The sequence below is a fragment of the Pseudophryne corroboree genome, chromosome 2 (assembly GCF_028390025.1).
Source record: "Pseudophryne corroboree isolate aPseCor3 chromosome 2, aPseCor3.hap2, whole genome shotgun sequence".
Taxonomy (NCBI): domain Eukaryota; kingdom Metazoa; phylum Chordata; class Amphibia; order Anura; family Myobatrachidae; genus Pseudophryne; species Pseudophryne corroboree.
In genome coordinates this window covers 168,048,448-168,071,158 of record NC_086445.1, presented here as the reverse complement: position 1 = coordinate 168,071,158, position 22,711 = coordinate 168,048,448, and the positions used below count along the sequence as shown (strand labels likewise).

The 22,711-nt window shown below is 48.5% G+C and overlaps 1 protein-coding gene across 2 annotated transcripts in view; it reads right to left on the bottom strand.

Moving 5' to 3' along the window:
• The window catches only part of RCBTB1 (RCC1 and BTB domain containing protein 1), a 139,424-nt gene that overhangs the window by 41,758 nt on the left and 74,955 nt on the right, over positions 1 to 22,711 (bottom strand). For both annotated transcript variants that reach the window (XM_063951974.1, XM_063951975.1), the window contains one exon: positions 17,038 to 17,177. In XM_063951974.1, the coding sequence (XP_063808044.1) occupies positions 17,038 to 17,177 (140 nt within the window). The remainder of the gene's footprint in view (positions 1 to 17,037; positions 17,178 to 22,711) is intronic.

Here is a 22,711-nt window from a genome sequence, read left to right as displayed (position 1 = left end):
TCCTGTAAATCAGCAATCTTTAGCTGAAACTTGAACTCTCAAGGAAGCAACTTTCAAACCTTTATCCGATCCTGCTTGAAGTAAATCCAAAATCCTGGATACTTTAAAAGATCTTGGATTCAAACTTTTCCCAGTACACAAATGAAGATCGGCTTGCCATATTCTATGATACACACGAGCTGAAGAAGGCTTTCTTGCTCTAAGCATAGTTTGGATTACTTGTTTTGAAAATCCTCTAGCTTCTAAGATAGAGGTTAACAGCCACGCCGTCAAAGACAGACGATACAGATGACTGTGGCAACAAGGACCCTGCATTAGCAGATCTGGACGTTGAGGGAGCAGTATCGGTGCTTCCACGGACATTCTCAGATCTGTGTACCAATGCCTTCTTGGCCAAGCTGGAGCTATTAGAATTATCGCTCCCTTTGCTTGCTTTATTTTTCTCACTACTCTGGGTAACAGATATTGGAGGGAACAGACATGCCAAATGAAATTTCCATTCTACTGACAGTGCATCTACAAGGACCGCTCCTGGGTCCCTTGTTCTCAATCCGTACCTTGGAACTTTGTTGTTTAGACAAGACGCCATGAGGTCTCTCTGGTAGACCCCATCTGTTCACTAATGTCTGAAACACTTTGCCCATTCGGTTTCCTGAATGGCGTGTCGACTGAGAAAATCCGCTTCCCAGTTCAGTACACCTGGGACAAACACTGCTGACAATGCTGGGAGATGGAGCTCTGCCCATCTTAGAATGGGAGTTACTTCCTCCATCAATCTTTTGCTGTGAGTTCCTCCTTGATGATTGAGGTACGCTACTGCTGTCGCATTGTCTGAGCGAATCTGGATCGGTCTTCCTTGCAGACTGTCCTTTGCCTGAACTAGAGCCAAATAAATGTCCCTCATTTCCAACAGATTTATCGGCAGGCGACTTTCCCTTGCAGTCCACTTTCCCTGGAACCAAAGGCTTCAGAGTACCGCACCCCAGCCTTGCAGGCTGGCATCTGTCGTCAGGACTTGCCATTCTTTTATCCAAAAGGGTCTCCCCTTGTTTAAATGGTCTAGCGTGGTGGCGACAGAGACCTTTTTACATTTACTGGAAACCATCTGCTTTTTTTATCGTCTGATGATTTCCGTTCCATTTGGTCAGAATAAGGTGCTGCAATGGTCTGGAGTGGAATTGCGCATATTCCACCATGTCGAAGGTTGATACCATCAGACCCAGCAGTCGCATTGCTGCATGGACTGACATTGTCTGGGCGTGCAACGCTTCCTGAGCCATGACCTGCACCTTGACCATCTTTTTCTCTGGTAAGAGAACTTTCTGTAGGTCTGAATCCAATATGGCCCCCAAATGAACCATCCGCTGTGATGGATTTCAGAGACGACTTTTCCCAATTTATGAGCCACCCGTGTCTCTGTAAACAAACTATTGTCTGTTGAAGGTGGCTCAAAAGTAAATCTTGCGAATGTGCCAAGATTAACAGGTTGTCAAGGTATGGGAATATTCTTATCCCCTGTTTGCGCAGAAAAGCTGCCATAACCACCATGATCTTTGTAAACACCCTGGGTGCTGTTGCTAGCCCGAAAGGCAAAGCTTGGAACTGAAAATGTTCCTGGAGGATGGCAAACCTGAGGTAGCACTGATGAGACAGTGCTATAGGCACATGTAGGTAAGCATCCCGTACATCCAGAGATACCATGTAATCTCCCAGTTCCATAGCCAACATTATGGAGCGTAATGTCTCCATGTGGAACCCTGGAATCCAAATGTATTTGTTCAACATTTTCAGATTGGAGAATTGGTCGAAATGACCCATTTGGCTTCTTGATCAGAAATAGATTGGAGTAAAACCCCTGTCCCTTCTATGACGGCGGTACTGGGACAATCATACCTGACTGCAGTAATTTTTGGACTGCTTCTTGCAGGGCATTGGCCTTCGATTATACGAGACGGGCTGGTGCAAAAAAAAAAAAAAAATCTTTGAGGAGGCTGCCTCCTGAATGGAAACCCATACCCCTGAGATACCACCTTCTGCACCCAAGCATCTGTTGTCAACTGTTGCCATATGTGTGCAAAATGAAGGAGTCTGCCCCCAACCCTGGAATCCTCCAGGCAGAGGCCCGTCCCTTCAGGCTGATGGTTTCTGTTCAGGCTTGGAAGCTGGCTTTTTGCTAGCCCACTGCTTCCTACCCCTGGTTTTGAACTGGGGTTGCTTAGACTCCTCTTTAGCTTTTGCTTTGCCAACGAAATGAGCAAAACTTTCAACCCTTAGACTTAGGGTTATAAGTAGACGGAAATCTGACCTTCTTTGATTCAGCCTCTGATTCTAGGATATCAGATAATGGTTTCCCAAACATATTACCTATGATACGCAATGCTTCCAATTCTTTCTTGGATTCTGCATTTGCTTTCTAGGTATGTAGCCAAACTGCTCTGCGAGCGGCTACTGTCAAGGCTGAAGCTTTAGAAGCAACTGTACCCATATCAATTGCTGCTTCTTCTAAGTATTGGGCAGATTGTCTTAAACGGCTTAAATGACACTCTTGCTCCCTATTAGGAGAAGAGGAGATGTCATTCTCTAGTTCCTCTATCCATTCGCCCATTGCCTTTGCTACCAGGCTGAAGCCACAGCAGGTCTTACCACAGCTCCTACTAGAGAAAACACATTTCTCAGAGGTCCTAGTGGATGCTGGGTACTCCGTAAGGACCATGGGGAATAGACGGGCTCCGCAGGAGACTGGGCACTCTTTTTAAAGAAAGATTAGGTACTATATCTTGTGCACTGGCTCCTCCCTCTATGCCCCTCCAGACCCCAGTTAGAATCTGTGCCCGGCCAGAGCTGGATGCACCTAGTGGGCTCTCCTGAGCTCACTAGAAAAGAAAGTATTTGTTAGGTTTTTTATTTTCAGTGAGATCTGCTGGCAACAGACTCACTGCTACGTGGGACTTAGGGGAGAGAAGCAAACCTACCTGCTTGCAGCTAGCTTGTGCTTCTAAGGCTACTGGACACCATTAGCTCCAGAGGGATCGAACACAGGGCCCGACCTCGATAGTCCGTTCCCGGAGCCGCGCCGCCGTCCCCCTTGCAGAGCCAGAAGACGGAAGATTCCAGAGAAAATCGGCGGCTGAAGACTCCGGTCTTCAATAAGGTAGCGCACAGCACTGCAGCTGTGCGCCATTGCTCCCACAGCACACCACACGCTCCGGTCACTGGTGGGTACAGGGCGCTGGGGGGGGGGGGGGGGGCGCCCTGAGCTGCAATTTGTATACCTTCCTTGGCAAAATGCACATAATACAGTTCTAAACTGTATATGTGCCTAATCCCCCGCCATAAATATTAAAAAAGCGGGAGAAGCCCGCCGCTGAAGGGGCGGGGCTATCTTCCTCAGCACAGCCAGCGCCATTCTCTCTAAACAGCTCCGCTGGAAGGACGCTCCCCAGGCTCTCCCCTGCAGTATACACTACGGAAAGGGTAAAAAAAGAGGGGGGCACATAAATTTAGGTGCAATTGTGATAATAAGCAGCTATTGGGGGAAAATTCACTTTGTATTAGTGTAAATCACTGTTATATAGCGCTCTGGTGTGTGCTGGCATACTCTCTCTGTCTCCCCAAAGGACTTTGTGGGGTCCTGTCCTCAGTCAGAGCATTTCCGGTGTGTGTGCGGTGTGTCGGTAAGGCTGTGTCGACATGTTTGATGAGAACGCTTACGTGGAGGCGGAGCAAGAGCCGATAAGTGTGATGTCGCCCCCTGCGGGGCCGACACCAGAGTGGATGGATATGTGGAAGGTATTAACCGACAGTGTCAACTCCTTGCATAAAAGGTTCGATGACGTAACAGCTTTGGGACAGCCGGCATCTCAGCCTGCGCCTGCCCAAGCGTCTTAGAGGCCATTAGGGGCTCAAAAACACCCGCTACCTCAGATAGCAGACATAGATGTCGACACGGAGTCTGACTCCAGTGTCGACGAGGATGAGACAAATGTACAATCCACAAGGGCCATCCGATGCATGATTACGGCAATGAAAAATGTGTTGCACATTTGACATTAACCCGGTTACCACAAAAAAGGGTATTATGTTTGGGGAGAAAAAGCAGCCAGTGACTTTTCCCCCATCTGATGAGTTAAATTAATTGTGTGAAGAAGCGTGGTGTTCCCCAGATAAGAAACTAGTGATTTCTAAGCGGTTACTAATAGCGTACCCTTTCCCGCCAACGGATAGGTTACGCTGGGAGACATCCCCTAGGGTGGACAAGGCGCTCACACGCTTATCAAAAAAGGTGGCACTGCCGTCTCAGGATACGGCCGCCTTAAAGGAGCCTACAGATAGAAAGCAGGAGGCTATCCTGAAGTCTGTGTATACACACTCAGGTACTATACCGAGACCTGCTATTGCTTCAGCATGGATGTGTAGTGCTGCAGCAGCATTGTCTGATTCCCTGTCAGATAGCAAAATAGTATCCCTGTCAAGGGAATCAATGTTAACGAAAGATAGATAGATAGATAGATAGATAGATAGATAGATAGATAGATAGATAGGAGGGATGCACAGAGGGACATTTGTCGGCTGGCATCTAGAATTAATGCAATGTCCATTTCTGCCAGGAGAGTATTATGGACTCGGCAGTGGACAGGTGATGCGGATTCTAAAAAGGCACATGGAAGTTTTGCCTTATAAGGGTGAGGAATTGTTTGGGGACTGTCTCTCGGACCTCGTGTCCACAGCAACAGCTGGGAAGTCGACTTTTTTACCTCAGGTTCCCTCACAGCCTAAGAAAGCACCGTATTATCAAGTACAGTCCTTTCGGCCCCAGAAAGGCAAGCGGGTCAGAGGCGCGTCCTTTCTGCCCAGAGGCAGGGGTAGAGGGAAAAAGCTGCACCAGACAGCCAGTTCCCAGGAACAAAAATCCTCCCATGCTTCCATTAAGTCCACCGCATGACGCTGGGGCTCCACAGGTGGAGCCAGGTGCGGTGGGGGCCCGTCTCTGGAACTTCAGCGACCAGTGGGTTCGCTCACAGGTGGATCTCTGGGTTCTACAAGTAGTATCTCAGGGATACAAGCTGGAGTTCGAGACGTCTCCCCCTCGCCGTTACCTCAAATCAGCCTTGCCAGCTACTCCCAAGGAAAGGGAGGTAGTACTGGCGGCAATTCACAAGCTGTACCTCCAGCAGGTGATAATCAAAGTTCCCCTCCTTCAACAGGGACGGGGTTACTATTCCACAATGTTTGTGGTACCGAAACCAGACGGTTCGGTGAGACCCATTCTAAATTTGAAATCCTTGAACACTTAGATAAGGAAGTTCAAGTTCAAAATTGAATCGCTCAGGGCGGTTATTGCAAGCCTGGAAGAGGGGGATTTTATGGTATCACTGGACATCAAGGATGCTTACCTACATGTCCCCATTTACCCACCTCACCAGGAGTACCTCAGATTTGTGGTACAGGACTGCCATTACCAATTCCAGACGTTGCCGTTTGGTCTGTCCACGGCACCGAGGGTATTTACCAAGGTAATGGCCGAAATGATGATACTCCTTCGAAAGAAGGGAGTTATAAAATTATCCCATACTTAGACGATCTCCTTATAAAGGCGAGGTCCATGGAGCAGTTGGTTGGTCGGAGTAGCACTCTCTCAGGAAGTGCTACAACAGCACGGCTGGATTCTGAATATCCCAAAATCGCAGCTGGTTCCTACGACGCGTCTGCTGTTCTTGGGTATGATTCTGGACACAGAACAGAAGAAGGCGTTTCTCCCGGAGGAGAAGGCCAAGGAGTTGTCATCTCTGGTCAGAGACCTCCTGAAACCAAAACAGGTGTCGGTGCACCACTGCACGCGAGTCCTGGGAAAGATGGTAGCTTCTTACGAAGCAATTCCCTTCGGCAGGTTCCATGCAAGGATCTTTCAGTGGGATCTGTTAGACAAGTGGTCCGGATCGCATCTTCAGATGCATCGGTTGATCACCCTGTCCCCGAGGGCCAGGGTGTCTCTGCTGTGGTGGCTGCAGAGTGCTCATCTTCTAGAGGGCCGCAGATTCGGCATTCAGGACTGGGTCCTGGTGACCACGGATGCAAGCCTCCGAGGTTGGGGGGCAGTCACTCAGGGAAGAAACTTCCAAGGACAATGGTCGAGTCAGGAGACTTCCCTACACATAAATATTCTGGAACTATGGGCCATTTACAATGCCCTAAGTCAAGCAAAACCCCTGCTTCAAAACCAGACGGTGCTGATTCAGTCAGACAACATCACGGCGGTCGCCCATGTAAACCGACAGGGCAGCACAAGAAGCAGGATGGCAATGGCAGAAGCCACAAGGATTCTCCGATGGGCGGAGAATCACGTGATAGCACTGTCAGCAGTGTTCATTCCGGGAGTGGACAAATGGGAAGCAGACTTCCTCAGCAGGCACGACCTCCACCCGGGAGAGTGGGGACTTCATCCAGAAGTCTTCCAGCTGATTGTAAATCATTGGGAAAGGCCACAGGTGGACATGATGGCGTCCCGCCTCAACAAAAAGCTAAAAAGTTATTGCGCCAGGTCAAGGGACCCTCAGGCGATAGCTGTGGACGCACTAGTGACACCGTGGCTGTACAAGTCGGTTTATGTGTTCCCTCCTCTTCCTCTCATACCAAAGGTACTGAGGATAATAAGAAGAAGGAGAGGAGTAAGAACTATACTCATCGTTCCGGATTGGCCAAGAAGAACTTGGTACCCGGAACTACAAGAAATGATCTCAGAGGACCCTTGGCCTCTGCTGCTCCGACAGGACCTGCTACAGCAGGGGCCCTGTCTGTTCCAAGACTTACCGCGGCTGCGTTTGACGGCATGGCGGTTGAACGCCGGATCCTGATGGAAAGATTTTACTCACCGGTAAATCTATTTCTCGTAGTCCGTAGTGGATGCTGGGCACTCCGAAAGGACCATGGGGAATAGCGGCTCCGCAGGAGACTGGGCACAACTAAAGAAAGCTTTTAGGTCACCTGGTGTGCACTGGCTCCTCCCTCTATGACCCTCCTCCAAGCCTCAGTTAGGACACTGTGCCCGGACGAGCTGACATAATAAGGAAGGATTTTGAATCCCGGGTAAGACTCATACCAGCCACACCGTATAACTCGTGATACCATACCCAGTTTTACAGTATGAAAACAACTGAGCCTCTCAACAGATGGCTCAACAATAACCCTTTAGTTAACAATAACTATGTACAAGTATTGCAGACTATCCGCACTTGGGACGGGCGCCCAGCATCCACTACGGACTACGAGAAATAGATTTACCGGTGAGTAAAATCTTATTTTCTCATCCTAATGGATGCTGGGAACTCCGAAAGGACCATGGGGATTATACCAAAGCTCCCAAACGGGCGGGAGTGCGCGGATGACTCTGCAGCACCGAATGAGAGAACTCTAGGTCCTCCTCAGCCAGGGTATCAAATTTGTAGAATTTTCAAACGTGTTTGCCCCTGACCAAGTAGCAGCTCGGCAAAGTTGTAAAGCCGAGACCCCTCAGGCAGCCGCCCAAGAAGAGCCCACCTTCCTTATGGAATGGGCTTTTACTGATTTAGGATGCGGCAGTCCAGCCGCAGAATGCGCCAGCTGAATTGTGCTACAAATCCAGCGAGCAATAGTCTGCTTAGAAGCAGGAGCACACAGCTTGTTGGGTGCATACAGTATAAATAGCGAGTCAGTTTTCCTGACTCTAGCCGTCCTGGAAACATAAATTTTCAAGGCCCTGACTACGTCCAGCAACTTGGAATCCTCCAAGTCCCTAGTAGCCGCAGGCACCACAATAGGTTGGTTCAAGTGAAAAGCTGATACCACCTTAGGTAGAAACTGGGGACGAGTCCTCAATTCTGCCCTATCCATATGGAAAATCAGATAAGGGCTTTTACATGACAAAGCCGCCAATTCTGACACACGCCTGGCTGAAGCCAAGGCCAATAACATGACCACTTTCCACGTGAGATATTTTAGATCCACGGTTTTAAGTGGCTCAAACCAATGTGATTTTAAGAAACTCAACACCACGTTGAGATCCCAAGGTGCCACTGGAGGCACAAAAGGGGGCTGAATATGCAGCACTCCCTTAACAAACGTCTGAACTTCAGGTAGTGAAGCTAGTTCTTTCTGGAAGAAAATCGACAGAGCCGAGATCTGTACCTTAATGGAGCCTAATTTCAGGCCCATAGTCACTCCTGCTTTTAGGAAATGCAGAAATCGACCCAGTTGAAATTCCTCTGTTGGGGCCTTTTTGGCCTCACACCAAGCAACATACATCCGCCATATGCGGTGATAATGCTTTGCAGTTACATCTTTCCTGGCTTTAATCAGCGCAGGAAAGACTTCCTCCGGAATGCCCTTTTCCTTCAGGATCCGGCGTTCAACCGCCCTGCCGTCAAACGCAGCCGCGGTAAGTCTTGGAACAGACAGGGCCCCTGCTGTAGCAGATCCTGTCTGAGCGGCAGAGGCCATGGGTCCTCTGAGATCATCTCTTGAAGTTCCGGGTACCACGCTCGTCTTGGCCAATCCGGAACCACGAGTATTGTTCTTACTCCTCGTTTTCTTATTATTCTCAGTACCCTTGGTATGAGAGGCAGAGGAGGGAACACAAACTGACTGGTACACCCACGGTGTCACTAGAGCGTCCACAGCTATCGCCTGAGGGTCCCTTGACCTGGCGCAATATCTCTCTAGTTTTTTGTTTAGGCGGGACGCCATCATGTCCACCTGTGGCCTTTCCCAACGGTTTACCAAAAGTTGGAAGACTTCTGGATGAAGTCCCCACTCTCCCAGGTGTAGGTCGTGTCCGCTGAGGAAGTCTGCTTCCCAGTTGTCCACTCCCGGAATGAACACTGCTGACAGTGCTAAGACGTGATTTTCTGCCCATCGGAGAATCCTTGTGGCTTCTGCCATCGCCATCCTGCTTCTTGTGCCGCCCTGTCGGTTTACATGGGCGACTGCCGTGATGTTGTCTGATTGGATCAGTACCGGCTGGTTTTGAAGCAGAGGCCTTGCCAGACTTAGGGCATCGTAAATGGCCCTCAGTTCCAGAATATTTATGTGTAGGGACGACTCCCGACTTGACCAAAGTCCTTGGAAATTTCTTCCCTGTGTGACTGCCCCCCAGCCTCGAAGGCTGGCATCCGTGGTTACCAGGACCTAGTCCTGTATGCCGAATCTGCGGCCCTCTTGAAGATGAGCACTCTGCAGCCACCACAGTAGAGATACCCTGGTCCTTGGAGACAGGGTTATCAGCCGATGCATCTGATGATGCGATCCTGACCACTTGTCCAAGAGGTCCCACTGAAAGGTTCTTGCATGGAACCTGCCGAATGGAATTTTGCTTCGTAAGTAGCTACCTTTTTTCCCAGGACTCGTGTGCAGTGATGCACCGATACCTGTTTTGGTTTCAGGAGGTCTCTGACTAGAGATGACAGCTCCTTGGCTTTCTCCTGCGAGAGAAACACTTTTTTCTGTTCTGTGTCCAGAACCATCCCCAGGAACAGTAGGCGTGTGGTAGGAACCAGCTGTGACTTTGGAATGTATAGAATCCATCCGTGCTGTTGTAGCACTTCCCGAGATAGTGCTACTCCGACCAGCAACTGCTCCTTGGACCTCGCCTTTATAAGCAGATCGTCCAAGTACGGGATAATTAAAACTTCCTTTCTCGAAGGAGTATAATCATTTCTGCCATTACCTTGGTAAAGACCCTCGGTGCCGTGGACAGTCCAAACGGCAGTGTTTGGAATTGGTAATGGCAATCCTGTACCACAAATCTGAGGTACTCCTGGTGAGGATGGTAAATGGGGACATGTAGGTAAGCCTCCTTGATGTCCAGGGATACCATGTAATCCCCCTCCTCCAGGCTTGCAATAATCGCCCTGAGCGATTCCATCTTGAACTTGAATTTTTTTTATGTATGTGTTCAAGGATTTCAAATATAAAATGGGTCTCACCGAACCGTCCGGTTTCGGTATGTGGAATAGTAACCCCGTCCTTGTTGAAGTAGGGGCACCTTGACTATCACCTGCTGGGAATACAGCTTGTGAATTGCCTCTAGCACAGTGTCCCTGCCTGAGGGAGTTGTCGGCAAGGCAGATTTGAGGAAACTGTGGGGGGGGAGATGCCTCGAATTCCAGCTTGTACCCCTGAAATACTACTTGAAGGATCTAGGGATCCACCTGTGAGCGAGCCCACTGATCGCTGAAATTTTTGAGGCGGCCCCCCACCGTACCTGGCTACGCCTGTGGAGCCCCCGTCATGCGGTGGACTCCGAGGAAGCGGGGGAAGAATTTTGATTCTGGGAACTGGCCGACTGGTGCAGCTTTTTCCCTCTTCCCTCGTTTTACACGCTTGCATTTCTGAAGCCGAAAGGACTGTACCTGATAATACAGTGCTTTCTGAGGCTGTGAGGAAACCTGAGGTAAAAATTTTTCCTTCCCAGCTGTTGCTGTGGATACGAGGTCCCAGAGACCATCCCCAAACAATTCCTCACCCTTATAAGGCTCTATGTGCCTTTTAAAGTCAGCATCACCTGTCCAGTGTCGGGTCTCCAATAACCTCCTGACCGAATGGACATTGCATTAATTCTGGATGCCAGCCGGCAAAATATCCCTCTGTGCATCCCTCATATATAAGAGGACGTCTTATTTTCGCAAAATAGTATCCCTGTTTGACAGGGTTACAGACCACGCTGCAGCAGCACTATCTGCAGGTCTCAGTCTAGTACCCGAGTGTGTAAAGACAGACTTCAGGATAGCCTCCTGCTTTTTATCAGCAGGTACCTTCAAAGTGGCCGTATCCTAAGACGGCAGTGCCACCTTTTTTGACAAACGTGAGCGCCTTATCCACCCTAGGGGATATCTCCCAGCGTAACTTATCCTCTGGCGGGAAAGGGTACGCCATCAGTAACTTTTTAGAAATTACCAGTTTCTTATCGGGGGAACTCACGCTTTTTCACACTTCATTCACTCATTTGATGGGGGAACAAAACACTGCCTGCTTTTTCTCCCCAAACATAAAACCCTTTTTTAGTGGTACTTGGGTTAATGTCAGAAATGTGTAACACTTTTTTTGAGCCCCTGATGGCCTTTGAGACGCCTTGGCAGGCGCGGGCTGAGAAGCCGGCTGTCCCATAGCTGTTACGTCATCCAGCCTTTTATGTAAGGAGTTGACACTGTCTGTTTACCTTCCACCTATCCATCCACTCTGGTGTCGGCCCCACAGGGGGCGACATCCCATTTATCGGCATCTGCTCTGTCATCACATAAGCCTCCTCATCAAACGTGTTGACACAGCCGTACCAACACCGCACACACACAGGGAATGCTCTGACTGAGGACAGGACCCCACACAGCCCTTTGGGGAGACAGAGAGAGAGTATGCCAGCACACACCAGAGCGCTATATAATTTAGGGATTAACACTATATTGAGTGAATTTTTCCCAATAGCTGCTTGTATATACAATATTGCGCCTAAATTTAGTGCCCCCCCTCTTTTTAACCCTTTGAGCCTGAAAACTACAGGGGAGAGCCTGGGGAGCTGTCTTCCAGTTGCACTGTGAAGAGAAAATGGCGCCAGTGTGCTGAGAGAGATAGCTCCGCCCCTTTTTCGCGGACTTTTCTCCCGCATTTTTATGGATTCTGGCAGGGGTATTTATCACATATATAGCCTCTGGGGCTATATATTGTGATATATATGCCAGCCAAGGTGTTTTTATTGCTTTTCAGGGCACCCCCCCCCCCCCCCCCCCCAGCGCCCTGCACCCTCAGTGACCGGAGTGTGAAGTGTGCATGAGGAGCAATGGCGCACAGCTGCAGTGCTATGCGCTACCTTGGTGAAGACTGATGTCTTCTGCCGCCGATTTTCTGGACCTCTTCTTGCTTCTGGCTCTGTAAGGGGGACGGCGGCGCGGCTCCGGGACCGAACACCAAGGCCAGTTCCATGCGGTCGATCCCTCTGGAGCTAATGGTGTCCAGTAGCCTAAGAAGCCCAAGCTAGCTGCAAGCAGGTAGGTTCGCTTCTTCTCCCCTTAGTCCCTCGCTGCAGTGAGCCTGTTGCCAGCAGGTCTCACTGTAAAATAAAAAACCTAATTATATACTTTCTTTCTAGAAGCTCAGGAGAGCCCCTAATGTGCATCCAACCTCGGCCGGGCACAAAATCTAACTGGGGCTTGGAGGAGGGTCATAGTGGGAGGAGCCAGTGCACACCAGGTGACCTAAAAGCTCTCTTTAGTTGTGCCCAGTCTCCTGCGGAGCCGCTATTCCCCATGGTCCTTTCGGAGTGCCCAGCATCCACTAGGACGTCAGAGAAAAGGGCATTCCGGTTGAAGTCATTCCTACGCTGATAAAAGCTAGGAAGGATGTGACAGCAAAACATTATCACCGCATATGGTGAAAATGTGTTGCTTGGTGTGAGGCTATGAAGGCCCCAACAGAGGAATTTCAGCTGGGTCGATTTCTGCACTTCCTACAGTCAGGAGTGAATATGGGCCTAAAATTGGGATCCATTAAAGTCCAGATTTCGGCCCTGTCTATTTTCTTTCAAAAAGAACTGGCTTCACTGTCTGAAGTTCAGACGTTTGTTAAGGGAGTGCTGCATATTCAGCCCCCTTTTGTGCCTCCAGTGGCACCTTGGGATCTCAACGTAGTGTTGGATTTCCTAAAATCACATTGGTTTGAGCCACTTCAGACTGTGGAGTTGAAGTATCTCACGTGGAAAGTGGTCATGCTTTTGGCCTTGGCTTCGGCTAGGCGTGTGTCAAAATTGGCGGCTTTGTCATGTAAAAGCCCTTATCTGATCTTCCATATGGACAGGGCAGAATTGAGGACTCGTCCCCAATTTCTCCCTAAGGTGGTATCAGAGTTTCATTTGAACCAACTTATTGTGGTGCCTGCGGCTACTCGGGACTTTGAGGATTCCAAGTTGCTGGACGTAGTCCGGGCCCTGAAAATCTAAGTTTCCAGGACAGCTAGAGTCAGAAAAACTGACTCGCTGTTTATCCTGCATGCACCCCACAAGCTGGGTGCTCCTGCTTCTAAGCAGACTATTGCTCGCTGGATCTGTAGCACGATTCAACTTGCACATTCTGCGGCTGGACTGCCGCATCCTAAATCAGTAAAAGCCCATTCCACGAGGAAGGTGGGCTCTTCTTGGGCGGCTGCCCGAGGGGTCTCGGCTTTACAACTTTGCCGAGCTGCTACCTGGTCGGGATCAAACACATTTGCAAAATCCTACAAGTTTGATACCCTGGCTGAGGAGGACCTTGAGTTTGCTCATTCGGTGCTGCAGAGTCATCTGCACTCTCCCGCCCGTTTGGGAGCTTTGGTATAATCCCCATGGTCCTTACGGAGTACCCAGCATCCACTAGGACGTCAGAGAAAATAAGATTTTACTCACCGGTAATTCTATTTCTCGTAGTCCGTAGTGGATGCTGGGAGCCCGTCCCAAGTGCAGACTTCTGCAATACTTGTATATAGTTATTGCATAACTATAGGGTTATTGTTCTGAGCCATCTGTTGAATGAGGCTCAGCTGTTGTTCATACTGTTAACTGGGTATAGTTATCACAAGTTGTACGGTGTGATTGGTGTGGCTGGTATGAGTCTTACCCTGGATTCCAAATCCTTTCCTAGTAATGTCAGCTCTTCCGGGCACAGTTTCCCTAACTGGGGTCTGGAGGAGAGGCAGAGGGAGGAGCCAGTGCACACCAGATATAGTACCTAATCTTTCTTTAAAAAGAGTGCCCAGTCTCCTGCGGAGCCCGTCTATTCCCCATGGTCCTTACGGAGTACCCAGCATCTACTACAGACTACGAGAAATAGAATTACTGGTGAGTAAATTCTTATTTTTTCAGGAAACTATCTACCCTTCTGTCTGACATCTTTTAGTGAGGTAGATGACCGTGGTAAAGCAGATTTATGAACAAGTCGCAGTACATGTGCATCTACTTTTGGAGGAACTTCTCTTTTCGAACACTCCACAGCTGGAAATGGATAATAAGAATTCCATCTTTTCTGAATCTTATATTTCTTACTGGGCGTCGCCCAAGACTCATCCATCATTTCAGTCAGCTCATCCGACGCTGGAAATTCAGTTTTAACTGGTTTTGTTAGTTTAAACACAGGTGCTTTAGATTTTAACACTGCCTTGGCTGGCTCTTGCAAAGAGAGAACAGCCTTCACAGCATCAATAAGTTCAGCTACATCCTCTGAACTAAAACTCTGCGACGGATCATACTATGGAGTATTTGAATATACTGTATCATCATCTGTTGTATCATCTTGTGTAGTCTGCCACATAGACGCATCTGTCTTAGTCTTACCTGTCCCTTGGTTGCTCGTAGAGGCTACTGGAACCAAGCCGTAGGAAGGGAGCTGCATATATGGGTTAATAGTGTAACCTAACCCTTGAGGTGGTGCTACCGGAGTTAACCTGTCCGCTATTGAGGATAAAGTCTTTGCGAACCTATTCCATGGTGGCTCTGTTGGTGGTTGAACCAACTCCTGTTTTTTACTTTGCTGAAAAGCAAAAGAGTTCGCACACAACCCCTCATAGGCGACTAATTGGTCCATACCAATTAACTCTGTCTTACAAGATTAGCATGCTAGGGATGTAGGAGTGCTTGATAAATTCTCATCACTTTTGCCGCTCACAGACATGGTAATAATCTGTTAATGACTACACAATTTGTGACTGAAAATCACCTATATGAGTATATAGAAGTGAGATCAATCTGACCACAGCCGTGCACCTGAATTGAGGGTCAGAACAGGACTGACAACATAGAAAAGTCAGCACACATACTAGCAGTCAGTCACATGTTAAGGAATTAGACATTGTCATACGAGAATACAACCCCCATAACAACTTACAAGTAAGTAGGAAAATTGTACTTCTGTTTCAACTGGTTCTTTTTCAACATAACATGCAGAAGACACAGTAATATACAGATCTCATATGCAATATGTACTAAAAATTAACAATTCATACTAATAAGGAGAGAATTTTTAGTACTGTATACCCTTCCTCTGTAGAGCGGGATACAGGGAGACTCACCACGCTTCCATATCCAAACAAATGCACTCGTAAGACGCTGAGTGGATTCAGACGCTACTGATGTACACTACCGCTCCTGATAACCAATAGTCGCTCACTGACGGACACTCAGCGACTTCCATGTGTATGCAGACGCTAAGGCCTGCGACTCGGTCGAGGCGGGATCTCTAGTGTACACAACCACAGCATCTAAGCTGCGACAGAGTACCCTTGTGGTAGCGTCTGAGCCGGAAGTGAGGTGATTTAGTTCATGGACGGGAGATGCGCGGAAACTGGTCATGAACTCGGAGGAGGGGCGGCCAGGAGAGCGTCCGAATCCCCCCATTGACTTAAACTCCAAGGATCGTGGCCTCTCCCTAGTCCTGGCGCCTAGGATCCCTAGAGCGTAGCACTGTCGCACTCGAGATGTTCCGCGCATCACACTGTTCGTAGTCTCCACCGACAGTGTTGCGGTGTCCGGACCCCTCTAGTAAGAGGAAATCCATACACTTACCTTCCCCCCATGCTCCGGCCACAGCCTGGTTACGTCTGCTGGACCTACTAGAACATCTGACACAGACGCCCGTCGAGACAGCACTGTACCGCGAAGTTAAGCGTTGTTACGACCCGGTGGGGAGTTGTTGGATTGACTCTTTCCAGTATGCGTTTAAGACGCTGTTACGAAAAGTCACTCAAACATAGTAAGTCTATAAAAATATAAAATCTTCAGGCTGCTTTATTCACAGCAGCCCTGTGACCATGTGGCTTCCTGCCGCACCAAGCAAAAAACTGATTGACTGAGTCAGTGAGCGGGACTATATGGTGAGGCCCCAATGCATCCTGGGAGGCCAGAAAGCTCGTGACCATGTTGGTGCCATTTCCATTTCAACCATATCCCAATGTTATCCTGTGGATAATCCTGTGGACCCAGCCAGAGAAATACACAGTAAAAAAAAAAAAAAAAAAAAAAAAAAAAGTGTGTGATATAGGGAAATGAAATCCACACAACAGCTACAGGCACACTCAGTCACAGGTACAATGCAGAAGTTATTACATGTAAACAATAAAACTACATATAAATATGTATGACTATAGCTATAACAATGCACAGTAGATACTGGATGTACATCCCAGAATACTTGTACTAAATATTCAGGTAGCAGTACACTTGTTCTTAACACACACACTGTATAAAATTACATGTATTAGACTTCAGTGTCCTGTAAATGCACAGCGCTGATGAGACTGGTGGTTCTAGAGGAGACAGAGCCCTGCAGTCCTGGAGATCAGCCCAGCTAGTAGTGTAGATGGCGCCAAAATATGTTGGCATGAGGGAGAGAAACGCAGCTCCAGGGCGGGAACACCAGCAGTACAGGGCTCTCGGAGCTGGGGGAGGGGCTACAGGTCAGTGCCTTATCGCAGCTGCTGGGTTTCACCACCGGGTACTGCAGAACCTATTGTAAATGGATCTTAGTAGATCTGACCTGTGCTCCCTGCCCTGGTGGATATAGTAGGGTCCCTGTGCAGAACAGTGTCCACGCCAGCGGTGCGGTGCATCTCCTGGGACTGCAACGCGATTTACAGTCTCCTCCCTGATGTGCAGCCACACGATCCTGGAGAGCATCAGCGGTGGTGTGCCCGATGACCAGTATGCAGTGCTGCTGGGGGCAGTGATGGATCTGCAGCAAAGCAAGTCATAAATACATGGAAAGTGTTGCGGCCCTTGGAAGTCTTCTTAAAAGTTCTTTTCAGGGCTGCCTAGCGCAGCCCCACCTGTTTGTGACCTGCTCTGCAGGCACCAACTTACAAAACGAGCTCAGATGCCTGGAGGTGGTGCTATAGAGGCGATGCAGTGCATCCTGGGAAAAGTCAAAGCTTTAGCCTGTTGGTGCCTTGGATCAAGATCCAACTCTACACCCCTGATGTATTCCCTGTCGAATCCAGTGTACCCCGCTGCAGGAAAATAAAAATAAAATAAAAAAAAAAAAGTTACTACAGTACCTTTCACTGATATCAACTCTGACAGGAGAAAGCTGGTTGCTTTTGCTTCCAATTCCCAATTGCCCATTAGTGTTGGCTCCCCAGGAGTAGAGGTAACCTTGATCAGATAAGCCCATAGTATGACTATAGCCACACACCAGCTGCAATTAAAGGAAAAATTGGAAGGTTAAACCACACGCGGGTACAGAAAAAGTGCTATGTGAATACATCGCTCCTGGGTTTATGCCCAAGAATTAGATTTGTGTATTTAATGTTACTATTGTAGCATTGTTACTGTGCTTGTTATTATTGCCTTATGTTTTAAAGACCATGCGTACACTAAGTATTGAAAAAATCCCATTGCTGAAACGTTTGCTCCATTCAAGCTGAACGAATTTGCATTTTGTGGCACACATCACAGGCTTAACCTGAACACTGCAGACTTCATATAAGTGTTGAGGCTGGAGACTCCAGCAAGCTACATGCAGGATCACACTGTAGACAGCAATACAGCTGGGGCTTCAAAGTGCTTTGTGGGAGATGTCCCCTTCCCATTAGAAACTGGTCTGGGAGCAGATTGCCGACTGCAATCTAGACCTCAGCTAAGGCTATTCAGGTTCTAGTAGCAAAGATTCTCACACAACCTGGCATGCCAAGAAGGGCTGTTTGGTGTGACTGCAGCAAAGATGTATGAAGACTGATCAGTATACAGCAAAAATTATATCTATCTATATATCTCTATCAATGAAGGGTTCCTTCAGCTATCACAGCATGTCCCCTAGCTGCATGAAAAGAACCAGGCGGCACTCCAGGAATTTGGTGGCTTGCACTATGCCTGTTTGAAATATTTTGCACCTTTATCGAACAGTTTTTTTGGCTTTAATCAAATTCCTGGAGCGCCGCCTGATTCTTTTCATGCAGCTAGGGGACATGCTGTGATAGCTGAAGGAACCCTTCATTGTCCTATAGTATTTTAAGGAGGGCACCCAGGTGGATGGTCTTGGGACTGAGAGAGATAGATAGATAGATAGATAGATAGATAGATAGATAGATATAGATAGATATATCTATATCTATGACAAACGTGTTGGCCTATACTATGTTAAAAGCAGCACAGAAAATAAAAATAAAAAAGTTACATTGAAAAAGGAGTCTTCCTAAGCCAGCTGTTGCCTGCCCAACGTCCCTGGGAAAACAACCCTAGTAGAAACCACAGTGACTTGTATTTCTTATTTCAACCGAGGGGGAAATAAAAAAAATAAAATAAAAAAAAAAATAAGAATTTACTTACCGATAATTCTATTTCTCGTAGTCCGTAGTGGATGCTGGGAACTCCGTAAGGACCATGGGGAATAGCGGCTCCGCAGGAGACTGGGCACAAAAGTAAAGCTTTAGGACTACCTGGTGTGCACTGGCTCCTCCCCCTATGACCCTCCTCCAAGCCTCAGTTAGGATACTGTGCCCGGACGAGCGTACACAATAAGGAAGGATTTTGAATCCAGGGTAAGACTCATACCAGCCACACAGTATAACCTGTGATCTGAACCCAGTTAACAGCATGATAACAGAGGAGCCTCTGGAAAGATGGCTCACAACAATAACCCGATTTTTGTAACAATAACTATGTACAAGTATTGCAGACAATCCGCACTTGGGATGGGTGCCCAGCATCCACTACGGACTACGAGAAATAGAATTATCGGTAAGTAAATTCTTATTTTCTCTGACGTCCTAGTGGATGCTGGGAACTCCGTAAGGACCATGGGGATTATACCAAAGCTCCCAAACGGGCGGGAGAGTGCGGATGACTCTGCAGCACCGAATGAGAGAACTCCAGGTCCTCCTCAGCCAGGGTATCAAATTTGTAGAATTTAGCAAACGTGTTTGCCCCTGACCAAGTAGCTGCTCGGCAAAGTTGTAACGCCGAGCCCACCTTCCTTGTGGAATGGGCTTTCACAGATTTTGGCTGTGGCAGGCCTGCCACAGAATGTGCAAGCTGAATTGTACTACAAATCCAACGAGCAATAGTCTGCTTAGAAGCAGGAGCACCCAGCTTGTTGGGTGCATACAGGATAACAGCGAGTCAGATTTCCTGACTCCAGCCGTCCTGGAAACATATTTTCAGGGCCCTGACTACGTCCAGCAACTTGGAGTCCTCCAAGTCCCTAGTAGCCGCAGGTACCACAATAGGCTGGTTCAGGTGAAACGCTGAAACCACCTTAGGGAGAAATTGAGGACGAGTCCTCAATTCTGCCCTGTCCGTATGAAAAATTAGGTAAGGGCTTTTATAAGATAAAGCCGCCAATTCTGAGACACGCCTGGCTGAAGCCAGGGCCAACAGCATTACCACTTTCCATGTGAGATATTTTAAGTCCACAGTGGTGAGTGGTTCAAACCAATGTGATTTTAGGAACCAAAACTACATTGAGATCCCAAGGTGCCACTGGAGGCACAAAAGGAGGTTGTATATGCAGTACCCCCTTGACAAACGTCTGAACTTCAGGAACTGAAGCCAGTTCTGGAAGAAAATCGACAGGGCCGAAATTTGAACCTTAATGGACCCTAATTTTAGGCCCATAGACAGTCCTGTTTGCAGGAAATGCAGGAAACGACCCAGTTGAAATTCCTCTGTAGGGGCCTTCCTGGCCTCGCACCACGCAACAAATTTACGCCAAATACGGTGATAATGTTGTGCGGTTACATCCTTCCTGGCTTTGATCAGGGTAGGGATGACTTCATCCGGAATGCCTTTTTCCTTCAGGATCCGGCGTTCAACCGCCATGCCGTCAAACGCAGCCGCGGTAAGTCTTGGAACAGACAGGGTCCCTGCTGGAGCAGATCCCTTCTTAGAGGTAGAGGCCACGGTTCCTCTGTGAGCATCTCTTGAAGTTCCGGGTACCAAGTCCTTCTTGGCCAATCCGGAGCCACGAGTATAGTCCTTACTCCTCTCCTTCTTATGATTCTCAGTACCTTGGGTATGAGAGGCAGAGGAGGGAACACATACACTGACTGGTACACCCACGGTGTTACCAGAGCGTCCACAGCTATTGCCTGAGGGTCCCTTGACCTGGCGCAATACCAGTCTAGTTTTTTGTTGAGGCGGGACGCCATCATGTCCACCTTTGGTTTTTCCCAACGGTTCACAATCATGTGGAAGACTTCTGGGTGAAGTCCCCACTCTCCCGGGTGGAGGTCGTGTCTGCTGAGGAAGTCTGCTTCCCAGTTGTCCACTCCCGGAATGAACACTGCTGACAGTGCTATCACATGATTTTCCGCCCAGCGAAGAAACCTTGCAGCTTCTGCCATTGCCCTCCTGCTTCTTGTGCCGCCCTGTCTGTTTACGTGGGCGACTGCCGTGATGTTGTCTGACTGGATCAGCACCGGCTGACCTTGAAGCAGAGGTCTTGCTAGGCTTAGAGCATTGTAGATGGCCCTTAGCTCCAGGATATTTATGTGAAGTGATGTCTCCAGGCTTGACCACAAGCCCTGGAAATTTCTTCCCTGTGTGACTGCTCCCCAGCCTCTCAGGCTGGCATCCGTGGTCACCAGGACCCAGTCCTGAATGCCGAATCTGCGGCCCTCTAGAAGATGAGCACTCTGCAACCACCACAGGAGAGACACCCTTGTCCTTGGTGACAAGATTATCCGCTGATGCATCTGAAGATGCGACCCGGACCACTTGTCTAGCAGATCCCACTGGAAGGTTCTTGCGTGGAATCTGCCGAATGGGATTGCTTCGTAAGAAGCCACCATCTTTCCCAGGACCCTTGTGCATTGATGCACTGAGACTTGGCCTGGTTTTAGGAGATTTCTGACTAGCTCGGATAACTCCCTGGCTTTCTCCTCCGGGAGAGACACCTTTTTCTGGACTGTGTCCAGGATCATCCCTAGGAATAGAAGGCGTGTCGTCGGGATCAGCTGCGATTTTGGAATATTGAGAATCCAACCGTGCTGCCGCAGCACTATCCGAGATAGTGCTACCCCGACTTCCAACTGTTACCTGGATCTTGCCCTTATCAGGAGATCGTCCAAGTAAGGACTAACTAAAAAACTCCCTTCTTTCGAAGGAGTATCATCATTTCGGCCATTACCTTTGTAAAGACCCGGGGTGCCGTGGACAATCCAAACGGCAGCGTCTGAAACGGATAGTGACAGTTCTGTACCACAAACCTGAGGTACCCTTGGTGAGAAGGGTAAATTGGGACATGTAGGTAAGCATCTTTGATGTCCAGAGACACCATATAGTCCCCTTCTTCCAGGTTTGCAATCACTGCTCTGAGTGACTCCATCTTGAATTTGAACCTTTGTATGTAAGTGTTCAAGGATTTTAGATTTAAAATTGGTCTCACCGAGCCGTCCGGCTTCGGTACCACAAATAGTGTGGAATAGTACCCCTTTCCCTGTTGCAGGAGGGGTACCTTGATTATCACCTGCTGGGAATACAGCTTGTGAATGGCTTGCAATACTGCCTCCCTGTCTGAGGGAGACGTCTGTAAAGCAGACTTTAGGAAACGGCGAGGGGGAGAAGTCTCGAATTCCAATTTGTACCCCTGAGATACCACCTGAAGGATCCAGGGGTCCACTTGCGAGTGGGCCCACTGCGCACTGAACTTCTTGAGACGGGCCCCCACCGTGCCTGAGTCCACTTGTAAAGCCCCAGCGTCATGCTGAGGACTTTGCGGAGGCGGGAGAGGGCTTTTGTTCCTGGGAACTGGCTGTTTCCTTGCCGTGGCTACCAGGTCTGATAGACCTACCCCAAATAACTCCTCCCCCTTATAAGGCAATACTTCCATGTGCCTTTTAGAATCCGCATCACCTGACCACTGCCGCGTCCATAAACCACTTCTTGCAGAAATGGACAGCGCGCCAACTCTTGATGCCAGTCGGCAAATATCCCTCTGTGCATCACGCATATATAAAAATGCATCTTTCAAATGCTTTATAGTCAGTAATATACTGTCCCTATCTAGGGTATCAATATTTTCAGTCAGGGAATCAGACCACGCCACGCCCGCACTGCACATCCAGGCTGAGGCGATTGCTGGTCGCAGTATAACACCCGTGTGAGTGTATATACATTTTAGGATATTCTCCTGCTTTCTATCGGCAGGTTCCTTTAGGGCGGCCGTATCAGGAGAGGGTAGTGCTACCTGTTTAGACAAGCGTGTGAGCGCTTTATCCACCCTAGGGGGTGTTTCCCAACGTGCCCTATCCTCTGGCGGGAAAGGGTACGATGCCAATAACCTTTTAGGAATTATCAGTTTTTTATCGGGGGAAACCCACGCCTCATCACACACTTCATTTAATTCCTCGGATACAGGAAAAACTACAGGCAGTTTTTTCTCACCAAACATAATACCCTTTTTAGTGGTAATTGTATTATCAGAGATACGCAATACATTTTTTATTGCTTCAATCATGTAACGTGTGGCCCTACTGGAAGTCACGGGCGTTTTAAAGCCCCTGATGGCGTTTGAGACCCCTGGACAGGCACAAGCTGAGTAGCCGGCTGTCTCATGTCGTCAACTGTCTTTCGTAAAGAACTGACACTGTCACGCAATTCCTTACATAAGCTCAGCCACTCAGGTGTCGACTCCCTAGGGGGTGACAACTCTATAATAGGCAATTGCTCCGCCTCCATCTCATTTACCTCCTCAAACATGTCGACACAATCGTACAGACACACCGCACACAC